This window comes from Hippoglossus hippoglossus, chromosome 17 (assembly GCF_009819705.1).
Source record: "Hippoglossus hippoglossus isolate fHipHip1 chromosome 17, fHipHip1.pri, whole genome shotgun sequence".
NCBI lineage: Eukaryota > Metazoa > Chordata > Actinopteri > Pleuronectiformes > Pleuronectidae > Hippoglossus > Hippoglossus hippoglossus.
Window position 1 is genome coordinate 20579527 of NC_047167.1, and position 14379 is coordinate 20593905.

At 44.9% G+C, this 14379-nt stretch overlaps 1 protein-coding gene across 2 annotated transcripts in view; it reads right to left on the minus strand.

The window, feature by feature from the left end:
• st6galnac5a (ST6 (alpha-N-acetyl-neuraminyl-2,3-beta-galactosyl-1,3)-N-acetylgalactosaminide alpha-2,6-sialyltransferase 5a) overlaps nucleotides 1-8928 on the minus strand; it is a 38150-nt gene extending 29222 nt beyond the window's left edge. For both annotated transcript variants that reach the window (XM_034614622.1, XM_034614621.1), the window contains exons 1-2: nucleotides 8701-8928; nucleotides 7365-7577 (exon numbers count right to left, since the gene is read on the minus strand). In XM_034614622.1, the coding sequence (XP_034470513.1) occupies nucleotides 7365-7577; nucleotides 8701-8715 (228 nt within the window). In that variant the 5' untranslated portion in view covers nucleotides 8716-8928. The remainder of the gene's footprint in view (nucleotides 1-7364; nucleotides 7578-8700) is intronic.
• Between the last annotated feature and the right edge of the window lie 5451 nt (nucleotides 8929-14379).

A 14379-nucleotide genomic window follows, 5' to 3' on the forward strand; every position in this document is an offset into this window, starting at 1 on the left:
GCAGTGACGGGCTTCTTCCTTAAAGAAGCCGGATGAGAGGAAGCCTGAGTCCGACCATCTCTGGGACTTCCTGACGATCCAACATTCACTCATGTCCCACCCTGACCTGTCAGCTGGGTGGAGATGAGAGGATCCTGTGTTTGAACTCCTCTCTTTGACTCGACTACACATCTATTTCTGTCACTTTTTGTGATGGAAGTGATCCAAACTTCTTGGATCCGCATCAAAATTGAATGGTTTTTTTCTTGGCCTATGTCCCATCCTAACCAAGTTTTGAGGAAACTCGATAGGTAGTTTTTGTTTAAACCTAACAGCTTACCACCCTATCTCCTTACCTACGTACCTACCTCCCTAACTACCTACCTAACTACCTCCCTATCTACTTACCACCCTATCTCTCTACCTACCCACCTCCCTACCTCCCTACCTCCCTACCTACCTACCTCCCTACCTACCTACCTACCTACCTACCTACCTACCTACCTAACTACCTCCCTATCTCTCTACCTACCCACCTACCTACCTACCTCCCTATCTACTTACCACCCTATCTCTCTACCTACCCACCTACCTACCTACCTACCTCCCTACCTCCCTACCTACCTACCTACTAACCTACCTCAATGTGTTGTCTTACACATTGAACCAAAATCTACCTTTGGTGTTGAGTTAGCTTCAAGAGATCTTGAGTCCATGCTCATCGAAGTGATGAGTGATTTGCTCATGTCCTGCACCCCCGCATTTGTTTCACCACTTATTTATTCAGGTTTTTCCTTTTATCAGTCGTTTGTTGTCGGTGTGAACAACTTGGCTCGGTTTCAACACGGTTTCTGATGCCTCATCTGAAATAATTCTCAGACAGACCCTGCTGTTGATATAACCTGAATTAATGTGTTGTCTCCAGCGGAGAGGAAGAAAAAGAAAGTGGCAGCAACTCTGTATGCGCGCAGGAAAAAAAATGCTTACTCCTGTGGAAGGTGCAATCAGTAGGCTTGTCAGTGAGAGCGTGGGACCAAAGAACCGTCGACGGATTTCCATGACACTGTCTCCTCACTGGGTGGGAGGTGATGGGATGTACATCAAAGTCCGCTCTGTAATTGGGAGTGTTTTCGACTGAGGACAGACAACGTGGTACAGGCACCGATTTAATGTCACGTCAGCAAAACACTACAAGGCTACAGTTTTCCAAAGTTTCTTTCTCCGTGACACTGCGGTGCTCAGGTTTCTCCGGCAACTTTAGCTTTGTCATGTCTTATTTTACATCAAAACTTTGCCAACTTTTACACAACCGCTCCATTGCCCCTTTTCTGGCCAAAAGGAATATTGTTTTCGTACCTCAGGCCTACATAATTAATAACCTTGGCATCCAATATGTTTCTAATCTATGTGTATGGGTGTGTGGGTAGGAGGGTGTTCACGGCATACAGAAAGAGATTACGCCAAAATACAAATAACAGTATGATCATTCCTCTCTCCCAGCATGGAGGACATGCTCATTAATCACGCCTAAAGAGCTGAGTAATGTAGCCTTGTGCATCTGTGCAGCCAGAGGACGGAAAAGCAAAGAAATTGGGTTTTATTGCAATGCTTCCTGCTAGCTGTCTCTTTGTGTTCGCTCTAGGTGATGTGGAAGGCGACCATCATCCATCTCCCTATGTTGTGCCAAAAGGTATCATCCATTTCTCGTGGTTTAACCTTTTCAGATCCTTCACAGGTCTCTCAGGGGCCAAATAAGGAGAGCGCCCCACAGGCTCAGACTTACCAAGCACCAAAGGTTAAAACACGGAGAAGCGTGAAATCACCATTCAGCACTGTTCGCGTGCCTCAAGAAATTTCCCTCCACTTCCTTTATGTTCTAAATGTATGACTCCAGCGGTGATTCCCAAACCACAGAATGCCAAAAGGCACCGAGTGTGAGATTACTCCGTCGAGGGAATGCTTATCAAGAGGCAGCGTCCCCCTCCTCTACCTTCTTCATCCATAATTGCTTTCTAGGCGTGCATTGGACAGAGCCGGGAGCTGTTATGTTTGGCGGGAGCAGAATGCACAGGAGATAAGTTGAAATCCAAGACTATGCCCCAATTGGGACCACTGTGGCATAACGAAGCCAATATTCTCTCCTCTTCAGTCAAAGAAAAGTCATTTTTAGCATTCTAACAAGGTCTCTGACTGAAAATAGTGGTTATCTGTCGTAATGTTTTGAGCAGTTCTCATAATTTAAAAAGTCCTAATGGTACAAAACACGAGGACGGACCTCACACACACATGCACGGATTCATACACATAGACACACAGCCCTGCAGACTTCACAAACAATGTTAGTTCGCATAAAATGACTACAGAGTCCTTGGCCATCACCGACTAATTGGGGAGTTTTCTGTCTCGCTCTCCAGCTGGCTGACTGCATCGCGAAATCCTAATGAACGGTGAAAAATGGCTTTGTTGCTCGAAGAAAAAACCGTGGAAGATGTGGCTGTCTGAGATGAAATATTAAACATCTCACTTCTCCAGCTGTCACTGAAGCTGTGGCTGGGAGAAGGATGCCTTGTCATGTCTCCGTGGCACAGATGGCTTCCTTCTCCTTGGCTCATGCCTTCAAGCAAAGTGTACCTAGTCAGGGAATATCTCCAGCCCAGATATGTCTCAAACTGATCCTGTCCAGAGTCTGTGCAGAAGACGCTGCTTTGTACATTTCCTCTGACGTCTCGTCTGCAGCTGCACAACAGCTTCTGGCAGTTTCTTTGGCCATGATAGCAACGTTTGTTCCAGCATGATCTCCTGACTTTTTCTTTTCGTGTCACGATAATGCTTCCGGCCGGCTGGATCATAATCACTTTGGCGATTCTCTGACTTTTCATCTTGTGCCTGTATCAGGACTCAAAAAGTAGAATAAAGCTGTTTGTGGCTCCAGAGGGAGGAGTGTCAGGTCTGTACAGTTTGATCTACAAAGACTGCAAGTTTTAAAATGAAAAAAGGTCTAATGATGGAGAAAGAAGCGAGCTTGCCAGACCTCTGCAGCTCTCTCTTCATCTCTGATTGAAGACACCCAAGGCTACACTACAGAGACTACGAGTATAACACACCCCAATCTCACGCTGTATCCCAGTTCAGGGCCCACATCCTTCGGAGGCTGCATCTAAAGACCATTTGCGTCACAGTGGCCTTTGCAGAGGTTGAATTGCATCATGGGTAAAGCAGGCATCATAATTAAACAAATCTCATCTCAATAATACTTGAATATCTAATTCTAGTACTCATATTTATCAATACTCATTTGCACCTTTTTTATTTGCATCGTTTTTTATCCTTGTGTAGTTTGAGTTTCAATTGTTTTAATTTTTCGTTGTATTTATTTGCTGCTTCTCCTTAGTTTTTAGATTCGAGTGTTTCTATTTCATTGCTGCTCACCGGGACCTCAGCACTTAGTTTGGTTCCCACTCATGTTTTGAAATGACAATAAATCTTCTTCAATCTTGAATCTTGAATCTCGAATCTTGAGCTGCGATGCTAAATTGCTTCAAGCCCAGTCTGACAGAGCTGTCAGTGTGACTGAAGACTCTTGTCTCTTAAGAAGTCAAATGTTGGACTTTTAATCATATGAAAAAGCAACTGGTATCTTGTCAAATCAGGCAAAGTCTGCCCAGTTCATTCCTCTCCACCGTGACACCAGGGTGCCCCTCGTGTTTGATAAGGCTCCTGGCTCCTCGTCTCCTCCATTACCTCGCCTCCACCTGGCTTGCAGGATATCAGTTAGGGATCTGTAGGATTCTGGTGTCAGAGAGGCAATCAGAAGGAGACGGCTCCGCTGCCTCATCCGCAGAGAGACAGGGGAGTGTGGTTTCCTCTCCTCCTCACCAAGAAAATACAAAGCAGGATAGTTCTAGAAGAAAGGAATTCCTTTGGGATTTCATTCATCTTTCACTCTCGTGTCTGTTTCTGGCTTCTCCTTCCTCCCTCTCTTGTCTCGTTCTCTCCGGCTGAACCTTCCCTGGGTCCTATATTCTCTTTTATCATTCTCTCCATCCTCACCCTTTCCGAGTTTTGTCCTCTTCCATTCATTCTCTTTGCCCCTTACTTTACAAGAGTTTCTTTCCCTTTTCATCTCTGTCCTATGTTTTTTCTTTCCTTCCTTATCTCGTCCCCCTCCTCCGCAGTCTTCACAGCACTAGTCCAGGCCAACCAGTGGTGCTGCATAGATAGAAATAAATTAGCCTTTATTCCAACCTAAATCAAGCACTCTGCTCTGAAACTGCTTGGTTTAACTTGATTTAATGTGTTTTCAGATACGTAAATACAGTTTGTAAACCACAGAAAACATTTTAAAATGTTGCTTTATCACCAAACAGGGATGATTCAATAAAATATTGTGAAACATTTTTTTTAATGATGTGTAAAATGTTTTAGTATCTTGGCCAAAACACTCCTGCAGAAAACTTTACAATGTTTCTGGGGTGGAAGATAAAGTGAGATGGTCAAAGGCCGCCTGGCTCTGCACCCTGCGAGCCAGGCGGCTGATATCTTCCACAGATCAATACGGCAGAGAGGTCAGCAAGCAACGATGAAGGAGACAAATGCTTGTGTCAGAGTATTTTTTCCAAACACCGATCACTCAGCGCTGCAGGAGAACAAATGGCAACAACTTTCCACACTTCTCCACACATATGCACACAAAGCTCATCCATGTTGTCAGGACCGCGGGGAGGACACAATGGCCCAGAAAACTGAATGCAATGCATTTGAAGGTTGCTCTGCATTATGCACTAGCACATGCTGTAGTGGCAAAGAGCATTCAAATCATAAAGTATGGATTGCAGCTTGCAGAGGCAGAATGTGAAGGGTGACATAATAGCAGGTTTGAAGAAGCATAAATGATGTTCAGTGGAGCCGCGGCCTTAATTGATGTCCCCTGTCACCGAAATGTCAATAAGTTTATTGCCAAGAGAAAAAAATAAATTGGCGGTTTAGTTACGATGCTCGGCTGCTCCCGTCAGTGGGAGAAAATCAATTCTCATCCATAGCTGGGTTTACTGATGCATTACAGACAAATCCTCATGAAATCAAAACGTACACGGTCACTGAATATTGGCATTTCAGGCAGTGAGTGGGGGGGGGGGGGGGGGGGGGATGCTGCTGCTGCTGCTGCTGCGTGGCCCATCAGCTGTCTTAAAATAAGACTGACTCATTTCATATTTATTTGTGCTCCACTCATCTTCTGAGAGAGCTGCGTGACTCTGCTGTGCAATATCCACAGACCACAACCTGAACGTCTGGCACATTGACCACAGCTCTGGAGAAGTCTCGACTGGATTATGATATTCTGGACAACATCGACCACATCCAACACAAATCCACACCATTAGAAATGTTCTTTCTTACAAGGAAAACACTTTTTAATCATTATTTTGGGCACGATTTCCTAGTAATTCAACAAACATCTTTGCTAAATCATTGCTAAATTACTGAGGTCTGGGGAAAGCAGCCACACTTCACACAGTTCCACAATTGAGTCCATTAATGCAACTCGAGTGACAAATGGCCTGTGAGAATCTCCGGCTTAAACCAATTATCTAAAACCCAATTATCTGGAAGTAAAAACAAAGTTGCGTGCGTGTGAAATGTCCACTGCACGCCCAGAAGCGTGTTTGTCCCAAAATGTGTGGTTGTGCTTCTGAAATGTAAAACGACAAAACAACATAAATGCGTTTTTCCCCCAAGAGCCCGAAGGCCGGAGCTGATGCTGATGCACATAATGCACAAGAGGGCAAATTCACACATGGTTGTCAGCACATACTGTTGGCACAGTCATTCCTTTTTTTTGGAGGCATGCAAATGGTCCATGTTGATGCTTCCAGCCGTGCACAAGTGGAAAGTTTGATTTGTGCCTCATCTCAACCATTTGATAAACCCAGACTCTAAACCTAACCTGAACCCAAGAGTTAACCCTTAAACAGTAGTTTTCATGTCGTCTCTTTCTCGTCTAATTCAAAGAATCTTGCTCACATTCACATGAAATTGCCACAACTACATGCACCAGCTCAGCCCAGTATATTAAGATCACCAGCATGTTCTGCAACATTCGGACGCCTGTGTCTTGAGGGGAAAACTTTAGCGAACAACTTAACAGTGTTTCTCCCAGCTGAACTTTTCACAGTCGTCAGCAACCAGCGTAATATGTTTCCACACTTGTTCTCTGCACCCGTGAGATTTCTCTTAATGAATAATAGTTTCACCTTCTGTTGCCAACTTGCATTGCTTTGCCGTTAAGATTAAGTGACTCTCCAGAGTCCCCGGTGTTTCATTTAGCAAAAGTTCATTTACCAAGCAGGCTACTTTTTCTGACGCTCGAGAGCAATGTGTTGATTTCCAAACTGTTCTCACTGATTCATGTTCACGCTGCACATTTGTCTCATCCACACAGGAACAGCAGGGAGGAGGCTGACAAATTACTCATATGCAAACAACCAATCACGTAATCTGAGGATTTACAGCATGTTTTCCAGCCGCCGGCAGATATTTTCCAAGAAAGTGAGATGGAAGTTTTGATTGCGCTGCCATTCACAGATTCTTGCCATGCGTGCATTACTGAAAACGCTTACTGGGCACAAACTCGTGGTTTGTGGGCTCAGGGGCCCCTGGGCTGGAGTTTGTGTTTATAGTGACTGAAACGTTCTTGTTCCAAAGTTAACCATTTATTTAGGAGGAGTGAAGGACCTGTCCATGTTGTCTCATAATCTCCAAACTTTCCACAACTCTAAATTTTAATTGTTGGGAGAAGTGTCAGATCTGTTATTTGGGTCAGTTGTGCCCACTGCTTCACCAACTGTCCTCAACCTGCAGAGAAGCAAGCTGCTGTTGTTTGTTGCCCAAAAAGAAAAACCTTTACAGGGTGATTAGGTCTGCTTAACTTGCAGCGCCTTCGCTCCCCAGTACTCACATTGATTGTTTTCTCCTGCCTTGGTAAATAGATGGAAGTCAATACACCCCTACAGTGACGTCAGGGTTCACCTAGCTGCAGGTCTCCCGGGCTTATCAATTAGAGAGTAAGAATGCAGCCAAGGATTTCATTTGTAGCCTAAGTTGTTATTCGTAACGACAGGTGGGCACCGAGACCCGTGCTGGAGAAAATTGTGATAAATGACGGGGAGGCTCTTTCTCTCTCTCTCTCCTCTCTTTCTTTACTCCCTGTCTAAAGAGCTGTGCAGGTAGAGGACTGCAGGTCGACAAGAGGAAATGTGTTTATGTGCCTCAGGTGTTAAGTTAGGATGTAGCACGAAAATAGTCCTTAATGAAAAAACTGCCTTCACTTTCCAAGGCTCTCCTGCCTGCTTTGAGATGCATGTTCACCCGCAACCACATCTGTTTACCTTATGGTCGATGATACCACTGTATCCCTGGAGGACCGGGGGGTGAGGCTTGACGGCCACCCCGGCGGGGGCTTCGGTGGGCCGCCGCAGCTGCTCATGCTGTCGGGTGCGAGTGTCGTTAGTGTCCCTGGTAGCGATGTTGAAGCCTCCGTTGTACACGAGGAACAAGCTGGCGCACAGGAGAAGCACGAGAAGCACGGTTACCCCATGGCGCTGACACAAAAGACACAAGCAGATGCTGACAAATTAGTCCGGTTGCACTGAAGCTGAACCTTGAGGCTCAATAACAGATGAGAGGCAGCCTGCTTGTGAATAAAGAAAAAACAACATCCTGTAAATCATGGTACATTTATCTAACAACTCCAGAAATCTCTCTCTGTCTGTATACGGAACACATATTTCGATAAAACTTGGCATGCGTATTTATAAGTGCCCGGGGAGGTGCAGCGTCAAATTGGGTTCACGAGAACGACAAAGGATTCTCCAGTTTGTTGTTCTGATGAGTCGAGCTTCACCGAACTTTGAGTGAACAGGTGAGCAGCTCTTTGTGCAGCAGCGGTGGCGAGGCTCCGGGGTTCTGTGGTCCCTCGGTCGCTCTTTACTTTCCACGGCTCGTTTACCGCAGGTCACTTTTCCAGTGACAGAAAGTAAAGCTGCAACCAGCATCACCACAGGCGAAGTAAGCAGCCCTTTCCAAACAGCCAGGATTAAACCGACCACTGCACTGACCGAAACTCTCATCCACTTAACTGTGGATAGGTGTATTCATGACATTGACAACATGTCAGGGTGGTAACATCACCCTCTGCCTCATTACTCTGCATGCATATGTCTCAATGTTGGACGTGTGCTCAGGAGAACATCTGCAGGGTGAGCTGCACGGCGAAGTGCCACACCTCGGGAGGACGCACAGAGCTCAAGTGAAAAAAGTTCGGATCGATATCCTGACCTTGGAAGTCCAGATGGGAATCAGTGCGAGCCTCCACGTTATAGATCCATTTTAAATTACAGACAGGGAAAGATAAGCAGCTCCTGGCACTTGTTATTTTTTAAATATCATTACACAACTGGTGCTCAAATATAAAGTATTATTAAAGCAATACAATTCTCGCCTCTGCATTTACGCGCAGGGGTAAAACCAACACGCAGCGCGCCGCGGTCCGGGAGTGTTTAATGGAAGAGGAGCCGGAGCCTCCGTGGCGCACAGGGCGCACAGCTGGACGTCCATTGTTCACATCCTAATCTTTTGATCCGTCACTTCTTAGAACAATGCAACATTTCAAAGCGAGAAAACAAACAGTTAGTCCGCGGGGCTGCGACGCAGAAAGCTGTTTACCATGGGTGTCTTCATGGTGTCTCTATGGCTGCGGCTCGGCGCGTCTCCGCATCCTCCAGCTTCCCGGATCCACTAAGCGCTGCGTCCCCGCTCGTTCCAGCCCGGCCGCCGCCGCCTCAGTGTCTCCGGACCCGGAGCTCGGGCGCGACTCATACGGAGGAGAGCGAGCGACAGATGTTCACATCTCGTATCTCTGCTGGGTCTTAACGCCCCCCGCGCTCCACGGGCCCGAGCAGCTCAGGAGCCAGTTCATTCAAGAGCCTGGAGACCTGCATGTGATGGGGGATCTGGGTTTGGATCTGGATATCTGCTTGATAAGATATAAGAAAGCATGGGGCGTGATATATATCCTGCTTAATAACAATCAATCATCAATCTAATTTGAGCCCATATTCATAAATTACAATTTGTCTCATAGGGCTTAATGGGATAGTTCACCCAAAAATGAAAATCCACTCATTATCTACTCACCTCTATGTCGATGGAGGAGTGGGGGTGAAGTGTTTGAGTCCATTAAAAACTTCTGGAGTTTCAGGGGTAAACAGCCTTGCAGCCAAATCTAATACAATTGAAGTAAATGGTGAGCGATTCTTTAGCCCAAACATTCAAATTCGACTGGAACGAGGTCATTCACACCGTGTTTTTAGCCTAAATGTCCTCTGTGCAACTCTAGAGGAGGATAACGATGACATTCAGGCTGAAAACCTGGTGTAAATGGAGCCTTTTCAGTGGTTTACCATTGTAAAATATCTGAAAGTTTCCATCACCGCTGCTGTTTTTAATGCACCAGAGCAGCGATTTAACACCGGCTTAATAGCTCTTAATCCTCTTCCTCTTTATTGTGACTGGTTTTCCAGTTCCTCCTCTCGTACATTTAGTCCTCTCGTTTTTAATCTCACATTGTCTTACATACTGAAGAGTGTTATATAAATATGGTTGGCTTGCTTGCAGTACTGAAACCACCCAGCATTAAAAACCACTGAGGTAAACTGATATGGGTTTATTTCTTTATTCAATCATTTTAATGTAAAGTTTCATTAATACTAATTGATTTTTAAAAAAGCTATAAATGTCTCTTTTTGGGTTGAGTTGACTTTTTAAGCTGCAGCCTATTCAACATGAAATATAATAGGGATTTATCCAAACAAACAACATGCAGCTCTCATGTGTGTGTGTGTGTGTGTGTGTGTGTGTGTGTGTGTGTGTGTGTGTGTGTGTGTGTGTGTGTGTGTGTGTGTGTGTGTGTGTGTGTGTGTGTCTGTCTGTCTGTCTGTCCTGTATGATGCAGGACATAAGATTCACGGTATCACAACAATGATTCTATATCGTAAAACAGCAAAGTCACATTGTTGCTTTTAAATGTGCAGCTCTGATCTTGAACATCCTGAAAGTGATGTGTCATGTTTCAGTTTACCACAGATTTTAATAACTTTATGTTCAGAGCCCTTTTCAAAGCACAGGGAGAAAAATACCAACCCACCGAAAACCAACAGGAACAAGACTGAACAGAGACTCTCTGAAGGCCATGAAAGGGACAAAACAAAATCCAACACATCTTTCATTTGGTCAGTTCACTGTATCATTGCTGGATTTACAGCATCTAACATATCATTTAAACTATTTAACATTATTTTTTAATGATTTCTCAAAAGGTTACAAGGAAGAATTATGTGATTTGGCACAAACTGGTATTTCAGTCTAAAGCTGACAAGTTTCCAACATAACAGCCCCATTGAAAGCAAAGGACAAATGAATTACTCCTCAAATACATCAAGTAGACATTTCATATCGTACAACCCACAAGGTATTTATCGTTGATATTGACTATTGACAATCGCGCATCTGCGTACAAAAGCAGCAAGAATGTCACAGTATGATATTCCAAGGTGAAACTAAAACTTCAGTTCTCTTCATGACGTTGGCTGAAGTCTTGAGAAACACTTGTGAATTTCTTGTGACTAATCTTGTACAAACAAGTTCATATCTGGTGCTCAAAGGATAAAAACATATCACCTGGCTCCATAGTGTACCGACTGAAAGACTAAATCAATGGATCAATATTAATTATTCTATTATTTGTAGGTTTAATTTCCTCATAATTAGTGTCAGATTTTACAGATTTTTCCAGGCCACTTATAGGAAATTATCAGACAATGATCAACAATTTATAAGTCAATAAAATAAACAGTTAACTAGGAAACATATTTCTACAGCAGCTGTGGGTGTCGCGGTGCTGTCTCCGAAAACAGAGGAAAAATACCTTTAATGTTGAGCAACGTAGACACTTTATAGTAACTCACTCATTCACTGTTTGAAACCTGTTTGAAACCTGTTTGAACCTTGTGGTGGACGAGCTACGACACCTTTCGTTCCACTTCTCTCAGACAGGAGGAGGAAGAGTCGGAGGCTGCGGTGACAAAGATTCACCAACGCTGCTCGGATGAAGAGTGAACACACAGCCTGCTCCGATGAGTCTGGATTTCCGCTGAGGCTGCAGATGGTCGGGTCACAATCTGGCATCAACTGCACGAAACCATGAACCCAACCTGCCTTGTGTCAACAGCCCAGACTGCTGCTGCTGCTGCTGCTGCTGCTGCTGCTGCTGGGGGTGTAATGAGGTGAGGAATGTTTTCTTGGCACACTTTGGGTCCTGTAATAGCCTAACTGAGTATTGTTCCTCTCCAACATGGCCACAGTTAACCATCTTCTAATATAAACCTCCAGCGTGATAATACACTACATCACAAAGAGGAAATCGAAAACTGGTTTCACGAAGAACACATTAAATCTTTAATCTTCTTATAACATATAAGTTTACAGTTTCAGTAAATTGCTGGACACTGCAGTTGTTTCAGCATAAACAGGAGTTAATGGTGTTTTATTTGTTGGGGACTATTTTCAGACTGGTTGGGTGTTGAATATTAATCAGCCCAGTATCACTACAAATGGTGTTGATCCTCTCCGTTGGCGAGCAGCCCCCACATTCAAAGCCAAAGTAAGAATCACTGTCCACTGTGTATTTTGGAGGTGAGGTTGTTGGATGACTTTCATGTCGGAGACTGGAATTAGCTCCCAATCAGCGGCCTGTGGTTAATATCCCTTAAATATTTCCACAACTTTAATCAAATGTTCCTCCATCTAACCATGATTGCGGTTTGGCACGGTGGTACAGCGCTGGGTCACCTCACAGCGAGAAGGAATCACGGTTTGAACCCTGGTTGCGCTAAGGACTTTAATGTGTGTACTTCGTTTTCCTCCCACAGTCCAAAGACGTGCAGAGGTTAGTTGGAGACTCTGGATGTGAAAGTGAGTGTGAACGGCTCGTCTCTGCAGAATCTGTCCTACTAGTTTATTGTTGATTTAATGAGTTTTATTAACGATCGGAAAAATCAGTACGTTCAGTATTAATCAACAGCACTAAATATATAAACATGTAACAAATCTGAAGTGAAGCTGGCGCATGTTTCACCCCCATTTTCCAGTGATTGTGTTTAATCTGCTTATGAAAAACCAGGTCCTCGTGGGACAAGGGACAGAGAGAGAGACTTCCCAGAAGTAATAATCCACATCCCTGTCGCCATCAGAGTGTCACTGGGGAATAATGTGCGATAACACAGCGTGAGGTTGGAAGGCTTAGCAGCGACAATAACAACGACAACAACAGCAGCATATCACAAAAGCAATTTCAAATAACGGCCATCTTTGAAGTGTGCACTTAGTGGAGGGCAGTGAAAGAGCTCCTGGTTCCCTGAGCTTTAACAGGGCTATTTAGACAATCTAGCAATTCGGCAATAACAGACATCTTCAGGTAACCACTGCATGAATCTTTATATATTTATGTATTTGCACTGGTACTGGAGGGATTTTTACACTTAAGTAAAACCCAATACAACACAATGCCCCCCCAACGACCCAATCAGCTGACCGTTCAGCGTAACCTCCGAGGGTTTGAAAGAGAGCACAGTCTGTTTAATGTTCCACAGCTTCTCTCTGGAAACAGGACGAAAGTGTAACAGAAGTTCAACGAGCGCCGAGAAGAGAACACGAGTTGAACGTGGCAGCACCTGAACTCTAATTCCCCCTGAGTAGATAAACCGCTGGTTTTTATCTCTCGGTCCCTCGACGGGAAAGGAGAAGACAATTGGAAAAAATAGAAAGGCAATCAAAAGTTTGCAGAATATAATATTGGAAATGAGGAAGCGGTGCCTGATACGTTCTCTGATTCTCCTGAATGTGTCTACGTTGAATTGGGTTGTGTGGTGTTGTGATGACACAGAATCTGACTCAAAAGTAAGGATCCCACCAAACAATGGAAGTAAATTCAAAAGTTCCAAAGTTCACTGGCAAAAAATCAAACTTTTTACATCACCATCTTGTCCCTTACCTCCGTCGCCAAGCAACATGTGTACCGTTTGAGTACTTCTGACGTTTTTCGCCTCCTTTTTGAAGCCATTACCTCTTTGTTTGTCACATATGCACAATGAATCATGGGATATTTCGGGCCGGGAAGGATCCACCTGGTAGAGCCTCCGTTGCTTAGTGGTAGAAGACCACATTCGTTGGCCACATTTGGAGGAAGCAAGTCGTCACTGGTATATTGTGGGGCGATACGGTGGTGTGCTGTTTCGCACGAAGGTTCCCGGTTCGAATCCTAGCTTTTCTGTGTGAAGTCCCTCCCACAGCCCAAGACTGTTTGTTTGTCTCTCGCCCAATGTCGGCTAGGATTGGCTCCAGCTTCCCTGCGACCCCTCGAAGTATAAGCAGTATAGAGAACGGATGGATGGTATATTGTTCAATACTTCAAACAGGATTTAAATGAAAGGATTTTGTTTCCCACTTTGTTGTTACAGATATACGGTAACTCCAACACTGGCGTTAATACATTATAGATGACACGCTTGTGAGATAAAAGGATCCACCCTTCAGTGTGGGTTTGTAGGAGCTGCTGTAAACACAGAGACAGAGTGGTCAGTAGTTGCAGTCGGTAGTAACCCTCCTTTTTTCCTCCTTTTCTATGTGCTACTTAAAGTCTGTGCTTGTAATTCTGCCGGAGTGATGTCTCTTTACCGCTGCTATACAAACACCCGGAGACCCAAGGGGGGAACACTTTGCACAAAAACTCAGAATAACAGGCGCCGTATAGCAGACCTTAACTCGGGGTATTTTAAAAACAGGCTTCAGTGTGAGCACCCGTGAGGGGCCGGTGCTGATCACAGCTGCGTGGGCATCTCATCTCTGTGTAATCTTACCATGACAACTGGGCCACGAGCAGTCATACAAGTTTAAAATGCAATCACCATGCAGGCAGGCAGCAGCAGGAGCACGTCGATCGATGTAAAAGGATCCTGGAACACTGAGGTTGCAGCGTCTGATTGTCAGGGCCAACGTGACGATCATGATGATGGCGGCGAGGCTGCTGCTGCGACGGCTGCTGCCGAGCACGTGGCCGGTGTCGGATGCTGATCAGCAGGTGTTTACGATGCCTATAACACGCAGGAGGGCCCAGGCCCCCACTTATTGCCTGTCGTAGGCCGTTACATGGTTGATTGTCTCGGGTCCGCACGGGGACGATATTTCTCCCTTTTATGTTCTCTCTAATCTGCGGCAGATCTGTATCCCACCTCTGATTTATGAGTGAAAGCTGCTCCCTGTGGTGCTGCCGGAACGAGACCTTGACAA